This window comes from Eupeodes corollae, chromosome 2 (assembly GCF_945859685.1).
Source record: "Eupeodes corollae chromosome 2, idEupCoro1.1, whole genome shotgun sequence".
Classification (NCBI taxonomy): domain Eukaryota; kingdom Metazoa; phylum Arthropoda; class Insecta; order Diptera; family Syrphidae; genus Eupeodes; species Eupeodes corollae.
In genome coordinates this window covers 98809969-98827390 of record NC_079148.1, presented here as the reverse complement: position 1 = coordinate 98827390, position 17422 = coordinate 98809969, and the positions used below count along the sequence as shown (strand labels likewise).

General features: G+C 33.2%; 1 protein-coding gene across 1 annotated transcript; it reads left to right on the top strand.

Moving 5' to 3' along the window:
• The first annotated feature begins 8046 nt into the window (after positions 1 to 8046).
• On the top strand, positions 8047 to 17134 carry LOC129946959 (rab5 GDP/GTP exchange factor). Its single transcript, XM_056057343.1, has 7 exons — positions 8047 to 8325; positions 8404 to 8595; positions 8656 to 8974; positions 9049 to 9206; positions 13426 to 13682; positions 13780 to 14022; positions 16017 to 17134. The coding sequence occupies exons 1-7, from the start codon at positions 8184 to 8186 to the stop codon at positions 16965 to 16967; spliced, it is 2262 nt and encodes a 753-aa protein (XP_055913318.1). The 5' UTR covers positions 8047 to 8183; the 3' UTR covers positions 16968 to 17134.
• Positions 17135 to 17422: the final 288 nt, after the last annotated feature.

Here is a 17422-nt window from a genome sequence, read left to right as displayed (position 1 = left end):
AGTTGTATTTCCGAATTTTAGAAAGTAATTATGATCTATTTTTTAAACTTCAAAATTGACATATTTTGTTCTTGTTTTGTAGATGACCAAACCGACAAAACAGTTAAAATATCCATCAAATGTTTTATCTTACAACAATTTTAAATGTTTCTCCGCTTTTTGTGAACAGCTGAAAGTTGTTTTTATTTTTTGACAGTTATTTCAATACAGCTATCGAACTCGTTCAACAAGGTACCTAAAAATCCACCTATCTAAGATACCCTATCCAACACGAGATTGAATGCAGCCATTTGATTCTTTTTGCCGCAACAAACAATGAACTGTCACAATCCAAAATTCTTAGCCAATGAAAATTGCTACTCAAATTCACATTGTGTCAATATTGTGATATTAATTTCGTTGCAGATGCAATTGTTGGTTAAATATTAAAGTTGCTTGAAAACATCATTATTCACTTAAAAATTGTTCCATATTTGAGTTGAGAAAGAAAAGTTTCTTAAGTTTTCTAACTAAAATTAAACAATACCAAATTATTCAAACTAATTTTTTGTTTTGAGAAAATCGTATTTTAAACAGATTGACTCCAAAAACAAATATCTAAGTTTATTTTATCAAAGGAGAATCTCATGAGATTTCTATCGTTTGCAAAAATAACCATATTCAATCATTTTAGTCTATACTATTTTCGGAAGTCGCAAAATATAGAACCCTACTGTGATTTTCAACTATCAATTGATAGTTTTTATCCAAATTTAACACTGACTTAACCGAACAATTTCTAAGAGATTTTTAAATTTAAAATTTTCAAGACTTTTGTGAATAACAAGGAAATTTATAAATTATCAATCGAAAATTGCTCAATTTCTTTATAAATGTAATATCAATTGATAATTGAAACTTTCAATATTGGTGATTTTCAGAAATTTTCTTTTTTTTAATTGATGTTCTCAATACTCGTTTAACAACAGCTAAGAAGATATATGTATTTATTTAATTAACACAATCTTCTGTTACCAAAAACTATTACGAAAAAATATAGAAAAAGCCAACTAATCAAAATATTATGTTATTCTTAGCAGTAGTAATCTGATCAAAATTATTAGAAAATAAAAGCAAGAGCATAAAACTAGATTTTTTAAAAATATAAACCGTTTAACGAAATAGTTGAAATTTCAAAAAATGAGAATAGTAGCTGAAAAATATTCAAACAAAAAACGTAGGGAACTGTTATGAAAAGTAGATATTTATTATATTTTTTACGAAAAGGAGCTTATTTAGATGTAGATATACTTATTCATATACAAAAACACAATATACACAAAAGGCATTATTATTATTATTAGAAACAAAAGTTGTATTCCTCAGCAGTAACATGAATTTAATAAAAAAAAAAACACTCATTTCAATATACATAAATAACGAATATGTTTAATTTTTGTTTTATTTTGTAAAAACATACGTCCAAAATGTTGTCCATAAAAATACACTTTTAAAAATATAATTGTTTTTATTTTGTATTTTTCATGAATAAGTAAAAGAAACAAAAAAAAATATAAAATCTTGTTACTAAAATGCCTAAAAAATATCTAACTTTAAATAAAAAAATAAAAAATATTTCAAATTACAAAAACAGCAGCGAATTGTGATCTTTTATTGTTAGCCCCAATCAGGGGTTTTCTTTACTTTTTCTAACCGTTGCATTCATTCAACTTTAACCATTACTCTTTGTGAGAACCAAAAATAAATTATTTATAAATATTTATGTACATAAATAATACTGATAAAAAAATATATGTAATTATGACAAAACCAATTCAAAATTACTAAAGATAATTAAATAAAAAAAAAGTTAGATTTAACTTTTGAAAAAAGTTCTTAATTTAATGCTTACTCTTACAAACAATCTAAATCAAATTTTGTCAACTATTGTTCTTTATTTTCAATTAGTTTTATTTGACAAAAAAACTATGAGATGTAGCACAAAAATAAGTGTTGAAAAATATATGGTAACGAAAAAATCATTTTTCTCAATGTATCCTCCATGTTGTTATATTGAATTTTCATGTGGTTTTTTTTTAATATCTGATGGAGTCTTTTTTGTATAAAATAAATTATAAAATTATGGACTGTACTCTGGCACTTAAGCAAAATAAATATATGGATACAATCAAATTATTTGTCTATTTTTTAAAGAAGATAAACCAAATTAAATAACGAGGTAACTATTTATATTTTCCATTGCTAAACTTAGATTTTAATTATAATTTAAAAATCAATTTTTTAGTAGTCAATGAAACACAATTGAGATTTAGTTTTTGTTTAAAATATTTTTGTTCCGAAGAGAATTAACTTGATGTATTATATTGGAATACGAATTATTTTTAAAATATGTATAAAAATATATATTTTGAAGACAATTTTCGTTTGTTTTTAGGACATGAGGAGGTTAAACTTCTAAAGATTTTGAATCTGCAAATTTGATTTAATATTAAACAAAAAGGCTGTGATGCAACCTGCACTGATAACTTTCAATCCCGTGCGTCGGTTTGTCGAAAAGTTTAACAAAATATTAATACCATAGTTTTGAGTGAGATAACAAATTTAAAATCTACATCTTTCTTTTTTATACTTATACTTGAGTCGTGAACAATTTCTTTTCAGTTTTTTTGGTGTTTTTGAAAGTTGTCAATTTAATTTTTCCAAAAAATTAAATAAAAACAATAATATTTTGCATATGATAAAATAAGTTTGATTTCAATGTATGAAGATTTTTATTCGAAAACCAATTTTTACCAATGTTGGTAGCATTTTTTCAATTTCACATTTCTTGTATAAAGCATTGTTTTTTTTTTTTAGGTTTTTATGTTATGTAAAAAAGACATTACTGTTTTTTTTATCATATTATTGATTTATAATTTTTTTTTAAATTTATTAGCTAGCGTTATTGGTTCGTGAGATATTTGAGGTCAACCAAAATGTACACTTTTTTTAATTGCTAATCTAAAAAAAACACCGCCAAATTTGTTTAAAAGTCCTTTCTTTGTTATTATGTGTGTAACAACATTTATTTGAAGCCGATATCTCTACTAGTTCTTGATATATGGACGCAAAAATGGAAGCAATACGTCAAAAGCCCCCTAAAATATCATGCTTGATTTCCGAGTAATTTTTAATGAACACCAGCTTGATAAAATATAAACCAAAGAAATTAATTGAACCATCCTTTATAAAGTTAAGACCTTTTAATAAAATTATTTTTTTTTAAGAACAACAGCAGTTAGTTTATAAGTAATAACGAATTGCAGTGTGGTTCCTACGAACTGTCAAACTCTATTCGCGCTCCACATACCATCCACACTGCAAGGAAAAATTGTTCGCGCGCAACATAACCTCAACATTTTACAACTCTTGTTTTGTATTTGTGTAAAAAATCATGGTTTAGGAAAATATGGAGAAAAGGGTAATTCAATTCATCGCTTTCTGCGAATAGAAATAAAACTCATATAAAAGAAAAGTCAAAATATGCGAACATCCACAGTTAGCAGTTCGTAGTTCGTAGCTCATGCGCATGATACTTAACAGTGACCAGCAATACGTGCAAATGATATTAACAAATAGCATTTGAAAGTTGATCCCTACTTTGTTTCAAAAATCATCTAAAGTTAAGAGGCCCAATTTTTTATTCTGAATAGTTTCTGTTTGGTGTGGATATTGGACTGGAGGCGTCATCTGTCCGTACTTTTTCGAAAATGATGCTGGTCACACCATCACTATCAACGGGGGCGATCGGCGATGATCACACGACGCACAGTGGTCCGAGAGTGGACAAAAGTTTTTTTTAAAAGTCATATTTAACCTTGTAAACTTTATGTTTAAGTACTCTTACAAAACCCAAGTGTATGATTTAAAAGTATTTTTTAACATATATACTGTATGTTCTGATTTACAAGCCCTCAAAGTTGAAAAATAATTTTACTCTAATCGCGAAACGTATTTTCAACAAATTTTGAGATGTTTTTTTCCAAAGTTCCTTTAAATAAATTTCTAGCTTCTTAAACATTTGGTCTATTTTCGATTATCTAAAAAAAAATATTGATTATTTATAAAACATACCTTCTTTAAGTAGTCTGAAGCTTTAGTACTAGGAAAAAATGGTTACCAAGAAAGTTAGTAAGCAAGCATATGCGCCATACGTTCATTTTAAAGCACAGAACCAAACAGCTTCAGATACGTGCAGATGTGAACGTTATGATCAAAAATGTTTCAGTGAATCGGATTTCAAAAAAATCCGTTTTAATGGTGGTGTTTACCAAAAAGTTTGATTTCTTCCGTTTTAATTTCCTGAATGAACTGGTTAGTTAATCCCATTATTTTAAGAAAAAATGTAAAAAAAATTAATAAATTCTCCCATTTCTGAGAATTTCGATTTTTGCGAAACCATTTATTTCTGCCTGGAAATTTTCCAACTTTGAACTCAATTTTCTTGAAAACAACACACGAAAAGAGTATAGTTTTATGATATTTTAAATTATATTAAATAACAAAATAAAGAAAAAAATTAGAGATATTCCTTTATTTTTTTATTTTTCGCTAAAAGTAGGAAGTTTTGTGTCTCATTTTTAAGTCTATGGAACCCTGTTCATAGAAAAAAAAAGTTATTTTGAAAAAAAAATACATTCATTGGCTCGAAAGAGTTTTCGAAGTAGAACTAACCCAAAGTGTTTTGCTTGAAACGTCAACTAATATGGGAAGATCACGAAAGAGTTTTGACGAATGCTGTGATCGAGCTAAAAGGTATAAGACGGACGAAATTAGAAATATATTTCCTCAGGAAGAGATAAACTATGCAGCAACATCAGAGAGCTTTTCCTGCTCACAATTTGATCCGGATAAGACTCTTGCATTATTATTTATACAAGCAGAATTGTCGAAACGCCAATATGAAGTATTAAGACATACCCTAACAGATTTGACTAAAAAATGTTATTTAAATATAACATCAAAAGCCTCAAATTTTATAAAAAAATCAATAGCTTTTTTTCTAATAATTTTTTCTTGACCAAGCATGTATAAGATTAACCTTAACATGTGTATAGTTCAGATTTTACAGACTTTTTTCCGCTCTCCCATATAAACATCAAAACCCTCAAATTTTAGAAAAATGTCAATAATTTCGTTTATAATTATTTTTGTTCAACCAAGTTTTGACCAAATATGTATAAGACTAATTTAAACATGTTTGCCAAATTTCATTTAAATCCGTTGAACCGTTCAGATTAAACAGACTTTTTCCGTTCTCCCATACAACCCGAACCACTGTATGACGTGGCATACAGCTCAAGATACAATCGGTTTTTTGCGCGTGATGTTTCACAACATGGTTATCTCGCACCGAGGTTTCATGCATTGGCCATCAAGATCGTGTTATTTGACCCCTTTAGACTTTATCATGTGTGAATTTCTTAAGTTAATAATAAAGCAAAAAAAACAACATAAACGCAAAAATCATCGAAAACTGGACCCTTAGAATGCGTGCAACCCAGAAAAGACGGTGGTGGCCATTTACACATAATTTAATTTATAGGGCTCTGAAATAAAGATAAACCCTTATTAATATTCTATTTGTTTCATTCAATTTTAAAAAAGACCTGCCTTAAATAAACAAATGCTATCAAATACTCTTAAATACAAAATTTCTCACTATTGCTGTTAGTTTATCAATGATAGAATTTTCTGGTACACATGAAGAAACTATCAAGTCATAATCTACGAACAAACTCATCTCCTTAAGTTTTTATTTAGTTCCGATTTCATTTACAAAACTTAAAACATGAAAACAAATTAAATGTTTATAAATAAATCCTAACATTTTCTTAACAAATCGTCTTTAAGTTTTTGTTTGAATTTTACTATTTTGTTTTAAACTTTCTTACTTTACTTAAGGTGGCGCTACAGTCCGGGGCGGACGTGGGCCTCAACCAACATGCCTCTCCTAGATGTCCCCAGTTTCGCACGCCAAGTTGGTTGAGGTCTGCACCCACCTGCGTGCGCACCTGAGTCGCGGTCTTCCTCTACTGCGCCGTCCCTCCGGATTGGATTTGAAGACCTTCCGGGCTGGAGCGTTGATGTCCATTCGCTCTACATGACCTAGCTATCTAAGCCGTTGGACTTTAATTCTGTTTACTAGGTCAGTGTCGCTGTACAGCCCGTGGAGTTCGTCGTTATATCTTCTCCTCCATTCTCCATCTATGCGTACGGGACCAAAAATAACCTGAAGAATTGTTCTCTCAAAACATATTAAGACGCTCTCATCTTTCTTTAACAGGGATCAGGCCTCAGCGCCATAAATGAGAACTGGGATGATGAGTGTCTTATAGATGGTGATTTTAGATGCTCGAGAGAGGACTTTACTTCTCAATTGCCTTCTAAGTCCAAAGAAGCAGCGATTTGCAAGAGTTATTCTTCTTTTGATTTCAGCGCTGGTGTCGTTGTCTGCATTAATAGCGGTGCCTAGGTAGACAAAGTCCTTAACTACCTCAAATTTATAGCTGTCCATGGTGACGTTTTGTCCCAGACGTCGTCGTTCAGTGTCCTTTTTTGATGAGAGCATAAACTTGGTCTTGCCCTCATTGACCACTAAACCCATCTTCTTCGCTTCCGTCGCAATGCTCAAAAACGCTCCACTGACATCACGCTTTGATCTTCCAATTATGTCAATATCATCAAGGTAATTGGATGGACCTTTGGAAGATTGTGCCTCTAGTGTTGACGGTTGAGTTTTGCACAATTCTTTCCAGAACGATGTTGAAGAAGTCGCATGACAGTGCATCGCCTTATCTAAAACCTTTTTTGACACCAAATGATAGAGCAGCGCGCATTCTCCATCGTCATTCTGCACAAACGGATAAGTTTGACAGGGATGCCAAAACTAGACATTGCTCGGTAGAGCTCTTCCCTATAGATGCTGTCATACGCGGCTTTAAAATCGATAAAGAGATGGTGGGTATCGATTTGAAGCTCATGGGTTTTTTCCAAGATCTGCCGTAGTGTGAATATTTGGTCGATAGTGGACTTTCTTGGTCCGAAGCCACACGGATAAGGACCAATCAGGTTGTTGACAAATGGCTTCAGACGTTCACATAATACGACAGAGAGGATCTTATACGCAATGTTAAGGAGGCTGATGACCCTGTAGTTGGCGCAGTTTAGAGGGTTTCCTTTCTTATGTATCGGGCAAACTATGCTGAGATTCCACTCATCGGGCATGCTTTCTTCCTACCATATTTTGCATATGAGTTGGTGCATGCTCCCAACCAAGTCATCGCCTGCTGCTTTGAATAGCTCGGCAGCGATGCCGTCAACTCCAGCAGCTTTGTTTGACTTAAATTTAGATATAGCTATCTTCACTTCGTCAAGGTCTGTTAGGCGGAATTGTTCATCTGCGTCTCCTAGGTTGCGTGGTTCTATCTCCCTTAAGTATCTTGCACATGAGCTATGAACTGCGAACTGTGAATGTTCGCATTTTTTGACTTTTCTTCACATGACCTTTATTTCTATTCACAAACAGCGAGGGATTGTCAATTTATAATTACCCTTTTCAACAAACAAAACAAGAGTGGTATAATTTTGAGGTTAAGATGAGCGCGAGTATGTGAAACGCGAATAGAGTTTGACAATTCGTAGCAAACACACTGCAATTCGTTACTACCAAATTGTTTTTACAAAATTCTCTTATTATAGAAAACAAAATGCAAATTTTATTATCCTAACATAAATTTGAATTGGTTTCTTATAATTAAAATGTGTTTTTGTTTGAAATTCTGCAAGCGTATTTTAATCAGAATTAACCAAATGTTGAGATCCACAAAAATTGTTTTTAACAGAAATTCATTGTGGACATACCTAAAAACCTGTACACACAAATCGTACATTTTTAATACTTATTGACAGCTCTGCTTTGTTATTAAAAAGAAAAACAAAATAACAAAAATTGACAATTATTGTGAATCAGCCCCTATTGATTTAAATTGACATTTCATTCGCAAATGTCAAACCTGAAATACACAGGAAAAATAATCGAAAAATGGTCGAGTGAAGTCACTATAAAAATTATTATTATTATTTAATAACAAAATTTCTATATAATTTATAATCGGGGCAATAAAGTTTAGATCATTAGGAAAATGTCATTAGCAAAGACCCCACTATTACGTATCGGACAGCAAGACTTGAAGTGTCGCAAAGGCTGTGGATTTTATGGAAATGCCCAATTCGATGGACTATGCTCGAAGTGTTTCAGGGAACGTAACGACAAAAGAAAAAGACGTAAAAACCCATTAACACAATTCAATTAACAAAATAATCAATTTATTTATACTTGTTTCAAATCAATATTGTTATTAGAAATTGGTTTAACCACTTCAAAAATCGATCCTGCCCTACCAAAGTCACAACCGGGACGACTTTCTCCCAAAAACATTCTCAATCAAGCACAGCAGCTGTCACCTTCACGGCATGCCAGTAACCAAAGCAGCGATCAGGGAACATTGAAGAAAAAGTTTTCCGTCTTTCCAAAGTCCTTCCCTACACCTAAATGTTTGTATATTTAAATTCTATACTGTATAAGTTCCAACAAAACAATTTTTGTTTGTTTAGTACAAAGTAGAGAAGAACAACGGCCATATGTGCCTGATCCAACAGAAAGCCAGTTTATACTACAGCTCAAACAACTGAGAATACCCGACGATGCCAAACGAAAGTTAAAAAATGACATCCAACGTCTCGACAACGCAATTCGATCCTACATGAACACCAGCAATAAGAACATCGACGAGTTATCTGAGATTGTTCAAAATGCCTACACAAAGCTCGGTGAAGTCGTCAATACGGACTCACGTTTTGCAATAACAACAAGTGAAGAACGTGAGGCGACTATTGATTTCTTTGAGAAAGTTGTAATGACCCAGAATCACAAGTAATAAATTGATATTACAAAATTCATAAACAAATAGAAACAAATGATTTTTAAATTTCTGTGACTTATTTCAGATTTTTATTTTCACCTTATTTTACTTCGGACGAAGAGAATGATGCCCAAATTCAGAAACGCATCCGACAATTGAGTTGGATAACTGCAAAGCATTTAGTTTGCAGCATTGACGAGGTAAATGCTGAATCGAGGGAACTTGTTTACAACGCAATAACTGGTGAGTAAACAAATCGATTAATTTACTCTCATTACCAAGTAGAATAATTTAAAGGAATGAATCTGGAATACTCCTTAAAATGCAAAAGTTTATCAATGGAATCAAGCATCACAGAAGGCAGTTAGAATACATAAATGTAAGAGTCCTTCTAAAGCCTATCTGTCAGTTATGCCATGTGTATTCCTTCTTTGTTTGTTATTTCTCTTCTGTTCCTCAATATTAAACCGTTTTCTTATTAAAAGGTTACAAACAAAGTATTCTCGCAAAAAATATACCAATTTGTAGTCAGATTTATAAATTTAAAATTGTTAAACCCTTTTGACCGCAAAAAATGGTAATAAACGAAAAAAGAAGCAAAAACAAAAACGCAGAAACTTACATTTCAAATTTGAATTCATTTCTTTTGTTAAGAATTAAAAAAAAAAAACAGAAGATTTAACGTCGATTTTTAAGTGACTAAATCGATAAGTTTGCATCTCGTAGCATATGAAGGAATTTCAATATTCCATTCAAGTTTCCATACAACAAACCTAGTGAAATTCTTGGCAGCAATATATTCAAAATATTTGATAAAATTGAGTTTGAGGTCAAAAACAATACCAAGATCTTTCTTTTCATTGCCTCATTCAAGAACACTACTACCAATTTTATATTCGAAGAAAGTAGGATAGTAAGAACGATAGAATGAAAAACATTGACATTTTGAAACGTTTAAAGATAATTAATTTTTCTTGTACCATTAAATAAGCATGTTTAAGGTCATCTTGCAAGCGGAGGCAATCATCAGTTTGTTATATATTTATGCATTTATAAAACTCAAGATCGTCAGCAAATAAAAGTCTAACAGAATTATGAAAAATATTTGGCATGTCATTAATTAAAATAAGAAAAAGTAAGGGTCCCTGGTGACTACCTTGAGAGACTCCTAATGAAAGAAAATTATATGGATCTACAAGTGTCAAGTTTTTGTGGTTTGTTTATATCTTTTACAATTCTGAAGTTGTGTTAGGAAGAAGTCATTGAACGTAGATAAGCATTACTTGGATGAAATAAGTGTGCTGCTATGGCGTGGTCGATCTTTTTTACTGATCGAAGGTGCTCATTAAACGTGACCTCTCCAGATCTCCAAGTTTGTCCAATAGTTTTCTTGTCACAGTTAGAATAAGAGGTTTGATTAATTTCACTGTATAGATTAATTTATCTAAAATTTAAAAGGCTATAAATTAGAAAATGTTGGTGGCCAAAATGTAGCCTCGTCTTGTAGAAAATAGCTTAGTGGCGCAATATATTCATTGTAACAGCAGTTCACGATTTTCTAAGCGTTGAATTAAAAAGTTCTGCCTACTACCGTAGCCTTCGATATATTATAATATATAGAGGAGCGCCTCTAATTTGTAGATCTACAGTTGTGTTCATAAAAATAGCAGTGCTCTCCAAAGAAAATAACAAGGCCTTTAATATCAACGTTATAATAAATTTCATTAACCTTCTAATAACAAACTAAAATACTATATTCATATTAACAGAAAATAGGTAGTATCGCGTTTTTACCGTTAGCTTTGTCACAGTAAAAACCGTTTTTTTTAAATATATGGGTGTTCATAAAAATATCAGTGCATGACAAAGTACTGGATCTATTACGTAAGAAGTAAGAAAAACTGTAATCAATTATATGAAAGTATACAAATAATGTTAGCTACAATTAGTACTTTGTTGCATAACCATTGTTTTTTATGATCGCCTCGCATCTACGTGGCATCGAGTCCACTAAAACCTGACACCTCTCGACTGGTATTGCGTTCCACGAATCAAGCACTGCTTCCCACAATTCTTGAGTTTTGCTTTCCCCCACAAATTTTGGATGGAGTTAAGGTCGGGGGATTGAGCGGGACACTCCATAACGGATAACTTCTTCTGCGCAAACCATGATTTTTGCATTTTTTGACGTACGACCAACGTCATTTGCTCTTCATCATAGGGTAACATAACCTCCTCGAGAATTTTCATATAGTCGGTTGCATCCCTTATAACTGTTTTTATAGTGTACCCTGGATCGATTGCTGCATTTTAGGTTCTTCTCACATATTCTCGACGACCCTTGGACCCAAAAAGGACGACTTTGCTTTCAGCGTTCCACAGAACATTCCTCAATTTCTCTTTTGCCCAATCTCTATACGCTTTAACAAACTCAATTCTCTTTGCCACATGCCTTTTCGTCAAGAATGGTACCTTGCGTAGACTTCGGGCTGGTAACTTCGCTTATAAAAGACGTCTTTGTGTTGTGACAGCGTTAACAGACAGTTGAAGTACATTTCTTATTTTCCTAGAGCCTATGGAAGGTTTCTGTTTTGCTAACTGAACAAGTTCTTTTAGTAGTCATCTTTTTTGTGCGCCTAGCGTTTTCGGTTAATTTAGCCATTTTAAGGCGATACTGACCATTTTTGCCTTGAACATTTTGGTAGGTTTTCCCCTCAAAACGCAGTTTTCTAATAAGTTTTCGAATTTCTTCGGTGCAGTGTCTTGACCATCCCATTGTTTATTTTTGAGCTAATATTTATTATTTTTTTATATGCTAGTATGTTACAAATACTTAAGACTTTAAATATTAAAATGTTTATTTCCTTTTCAATGGACATTATAAGCCTACCAATCTCTCTTGATTCATAGTTGTCCTAAAATAATTTTTAATAATTGTTAGTCTAGAAAAACTACGTTCTCCTGAAGCTACCGTGACCGAGATTGTACTAAGAATTTAGAGAGAAATTACTAAATTCGAAACAAATCTTCAACGTTTGAACTAAAAATAAAATTTAACACATCTAAACTTGAGCTTTTTCTCCATCTAAATTTTTAAAACTACTTAATGTTTAAACATTCTGCAAATTAAATTTATTTTTTTAATAGTCGCTTATGTTATTTAAAAAGGAAAAATTGATCTTATATGTATCAAGCTGTTCAAACCTTTCTGTAATTGATTGAATGGCTTGATCAAGTATTTTGAAAAAAAAAATCTACTTTAAATCTTAGTTCCGGGTCAAATACAGTTTCAGGACATTCATCAGCATAAAGTCTTTTTCTACGTTGAGATCGCAATGATGAAGCTTCAGAAAACATATTTGGAATTCCTAGGAAACTAGCAATGCGCTCATTAAATTTTTCATCGGAACGCATTAAAATCAAACAGTTTTTGGAATTTTCTAAAACTTATATGTCAGTTGAAAGATTAACGGACGGACTTTGCAAATATTTGCTAGTTTTATCTATATTTTCTAAAACATCAAACGAAATTAGCAGGCAGCAAATAAATGTAAAATCATAAATGTTATTTCCGAACGATTCTGCAATGTTTTCTGCCTCTAGATTTCCTATTTCTATAAGCTCTTCATATATTTCTTCTAAATTTGTTTTTAAAAGCCTCGATACATCTAGTCTCAGAAAGGGGTTTCAAAGTAAGACTTTGAATTTAATTCTTATAAATATCCACTCGCTGTGGAACTTGAAAAAATTTATTTCTAAGACAAGAATGTGACTTAGTCAAACCGACTAGCTTGGTGGTGAAAACCATAAACTTAGTGATAATATTTTAAAATTCTCAACTTCATTATTGTCTAAATTAAGAATTAAGAAAATTTACGTTACGTTTAATAGTCACCCTTAACAGTAGGCATTACATATTTTAAATAATCATAATAATAAAATAAGTGTTTATTGATGTCAACACTCTCTCTGTTACTTTTGGGACGCAGTGTGCATGAAATAAATCTTGCACATATGAGGTGGCACTTTTTTGTGTTAGATTTTTTCTTATTTTTAAGGTCGGTAGGATTTTTAGTTTTGCGATATTTTGAGTTAAATTTTCATTGAATGTAACAATGAAATTTAGTTAGTGCGGAAGAGATAGCTTAGGACAGTTGTGATGAATGTTTTTTTGAGATTATTTTAAGAATGTTTGTAGTTTAAAAAATGTCAAATAGTAGTACATGTTTGTTTGCGCAAGATCAAATCACATTTTCTTGCTCCTGGTAATGCGCCTCCAGAATTTTGCGCCCTTTGCATTTGCACATCTTGCATATATGCTCTGACGGGCCCTTCAGTTGGATAATTATGTAATTGTATTAATCTGTTATTGAAGTATAAAATGCTTGTCCTTAAAACTTGCATGTGTTTATTGTATTGCAATAAATCAATTTAAATTCCTTTTTTCCTTCTTTTTTTTCAGAACTAGTCGGAATAGACTCTTACTATTCACCACAGGAAAAACTCGAATGCACGGTGCGCTGTTGTCGACACATATTTGCCCTATTAAAACATGCATCAGGTGGTCCAGCAAGTGCTGATGAATTTTTACCTGCTTTGATTTTTGTCGTTCTCAAAGCAAATCCAGTACGATTACATAGTAATATAAACTTTATAACACGTTTTAGTAATGCCTCGAGGCTGATGAGTGGTGAAGGTGGTTATTACTTTACCAATCTTGTAAGTTAAAAATACATTTAGTCTTATCACGAATTGCAGATTATAAGTCTTATTTCTATATGTAAATACTTTCTGTTTGTGTTTGTTTTTTTTTTAGTGTTGTGCAATTTCATTTATTGAAAAACTAAATGCAGAAAGTTTAGAAATGTCCATTGATGATTTCAATTCGCTGATGTCTGGTGAAAAGGCGTATAGCACACCGTGGGAAAGTGCTTTGTTGGCGTGTGAGAGTCTGCATCTTATATCGGAGAATATGAAACGAATGGAATTGCTAAAGAAAAGGAATTCCAATATTCTCAATGGAATCACAAACCTTTCAAAGGAGATGAATGATTTTAAGGTGAGTTTTAGTTAATTCATATTATTTCGATATAGTATTGGCAGCAGAGAAATAGAAAGTACCTATAAACACGATACCATTTTTAAGGTAACACTTATTGTTACATCTTTAAGCGTCGGTTTCCTGGACTCCAGTTGTTATTACATTCGAAACAATTTGATTTCTAGCTCACAATCTCCAATTTCATCTACCAAGTATGAAGATCGCGTTAAACCTGATCCAATGATATCGTCAACTATCATTTCAACCTCACCATTTAAACATATTAATTTTTACAAAGGTATTTCAATATTAAATTCCATTAGAAAAGTATTTGCTAGAATCCTATGCAAAAGACTTATCAGTTGCTTACAAATTTGTAAAAAAGAAAAAGAAGATGTATCCTTGCTTTATCGACTTAAAACCTGCATTTGATACCCACAATCGACAAGATCTCATTTACAAAATAGCCTCACTTGGTATATCTAAAAAATTTCGAAATATCTACGAAAAATGTTTAGTTAAAACTTATGCCACAGTTTGGGATGGGGCCGTGATTTCAAATTGGTTTCAAACGACTGCAGGTGTTCCGCAAGGATGTATCCTCAGCCCAATCTTGTTTGCCCTTTACAATGATGATATTTTAGATAATAATTAACCCGGTAGACAAAGTCCTTGATTACCTCATAGTTACAACTGTCGATGTTGACGTTTTGACCAAGACGTCGGTGTTGTATGTCCTTTCTTGACGACAGCATGTACTTTGTTTTGCCACCATTAACCGTAAGACCAATTTTTGCCGCCTCTGCCTCAATACTCACGAAAGCCCCATTAACGTCACGCTGAGTTCTTCCGATTATGCCAATGTCATCAGCATATGCTAGTAATTGGACAAACTTTTGAAAGATAGTACCTCTAGTGTTGACGTGTGAGCTCTGCACTATCTTTCAAGCTCGATGTTAAAAAAATCGCATGACAGCGCATCACCTTGTCTAAAACCTTTTTTTACATCGAAAGGTTCTGTTAAGTTTTTTCCAACTTTTATGGTGTAGCGTGAATTCTCCATGGACATCCTGCACAAACGGACGAGTTTGGCAGGGATGCTAAAACTAGACATGGCTCTAAACAGCTCGTCCCTGTAGATGCTGTCATATGCGGCCTTGAAATCGATGAAAAGATGATGGCTGTCGATTTGGTGAATATTCGATCAACTGTGGACTTTCCTGGTCTAAAACCACACTCATAAGGACCTATCAGGTTGTTGACGATGGGCTTTAGACGTTCACATATTACGGCAGAGAAGATTTTATAGGCGATGTTAAGTAGACTGATTCCTCTATTCATGGTACAGTTTAGAGGGTCTCCTTTTTCAGGATCGGGCAAACAATACTGAGGTTCCAGCTTAGATATGGCAATCTTTACTTCGTCTAAGTCGGAAATTTTTGGCTTTCGTGGTTTATGTTGAATGGAGCATTCTGCCTGGCAGCGGATCTGCAGAAGTGATCCTTCCATATCCTCAGCATTGACTGCGGTTCCACTATGATGTTTCCACTTTCATCTTTGCAGCCTTCGGTTCTAGGTATATGTACCTGGGAATTTCGTTTCCCCTATTCATAAAACTTTCAAACTGCGTTCCTGCTTTTAAACCTCTGAAAATCTTCGACCGCACGCTTCTCATGCCCTCTCCTTTTCCTTCTGCGAAGTCGGTGTTCCTCTCGCCTCTTCTGCTCATAGAGCTCATGAGGAGATCTCGTCCTTTTATGCAGCGCCGCTTTGCGTGCCTGTTGTTTTGGCTGCATTTGCCTGCTGACATTCCTCGTCAAACCAGGGTTTCCTTGTTGGTGGTTTCTTGAAACCCAGCACATCAGAGGCGGCTTCTCTGATTGCATCTTGGCAATGTTACCACTGGTTTTCGATACGTTGTGTTGTCGGCAGAGAGCGCTTGGTTCAATAAAAAAAAATGCAATTAAATGTAAACAAATTTTTGTTAATTAAATTTTTGTTTTTCTTTTCAGAATGATGTGATTCAAAAAGTTGAAGCTACATTAAGTCGCGCTCCATTAACTGTTTTACCCATAAAGACACCAACTTTCCTAATTAGCCAAATTCGCTCCCACAACAACAACAGTGCAGATTTGAGTTCAACATCTAATAAAGTCGAATCCGAACCGTCTGGACATTTTCAAACAAATATCCTTGCGTCAATTGACAATGACCAATCTGCAGCCATATTTAAAAATAAACTAATCCCAGTTTCAATTGTTCCGATGACAAACGATAATTTAGTGGATTTAACAAAAGAAGACGACAATGCAATTCCTATTATGTCAACGTTAGCTCTCAAAGATACAACCAAAGATCGACTGTCACCAGGGACGGCAGCGACTGCTGGTTCATCTATGTTATCCAACAATACCACAGATTTGTTATTCGCCTCACCTATTTTCAACTACACGCCTTTTGATACTGCGTCTTTGGATGGTGTTGAAACCCCCGACGATTTGCTAACTACCACCACATCGGAGTTTAAAGGAGGCCTAACAAATATCAACTATGACTTTGATTTATCGGATCTAAGCGGAGAGAATAGTGTTGCCGAAGAAACTAAATTCGATTTGGAAGAATTCGATCCACTTATGAAAAAAGACAACGACCTAGTTCAAACCTCCTCCGCCGCCGTCGTCGACAATTTGACTGGAAGTACAGACCAGGGTATCAGCATACCCAATAAAGACTCAGAATCAAAGCAGCCAAAGAGTTTGCTCGAAAGTGATTCTCCGCCCAATGGAGTTCATTTACCCTCACCAATCAAACCAACTACTGTAACCGATTATAAGGGATTTTCTAATATTAATATTCCGTCGATATCGTGCAACACAGGAGATTTTAGTTCTATAAATAATTCCAATAAATCTGAGGATGTGTTGACAAGTGGTCGGGGACGTGGCGGTAGTGGTGGGGGCTAAATTAAAATTTGTTACAACAAAATAAGTGGGAAAGAATTGTTTCTGTGTTATTTTTACTTAGAATTACATAAATTAAAAAATTGTTTTCTTTTTTCTCTGTCGAAATTAAAATATTTATCCTGAAATGAATTCAAAATAAAGCTGTTTCAACTGCTGCAAAAATGTTTGATTTAACAGGTTTTAGTGACACGGTTATCTTGACACGTTAAAAAAAGTTATAGAGAGAGGGTAGGTTCAGCCAACATAAGGGAATTCATTTGCAGTCAACTTCATTCAAATCAAATGGGGTGGCGCAACAGTCCGTTGTGAACCAGGGCCTAGTGACTTACAACTCTCAACCATTCCTGTGTGCGAGTACTGTTGTCAGGAATGGAAGGGACCTACAATTTTAGGCCGAATCCGAACGGCTAGTTTGAGAAAGCACTTTTTCATGACAAGAATTACTCTTGAAGGAT

Bases quoted from the DNA above. Each gene is read 5' to 3' on its own strand.
- LOC129946959 (XM_056057343.1), top strand. From the start codon at position 8,184: ATGTCATTAGCAAAGACCCCACTATTACGTATCGGACAGCAAGACTTG. The intron at 8,596-8,655 runs GTTTGTATATTT...TTGTTTGTTTAG, and splicing joins GTCCTTCCCTACACCTAAAT to TACAAAGTAGAGAAGAACAA. The intron at 8,975-9,048 runs GTAATAAATTGA...GACTTATTTCAG, and splicing joins GTAATGACCCAGAATCACAA to ATTTTTATTTTCACCTTATT.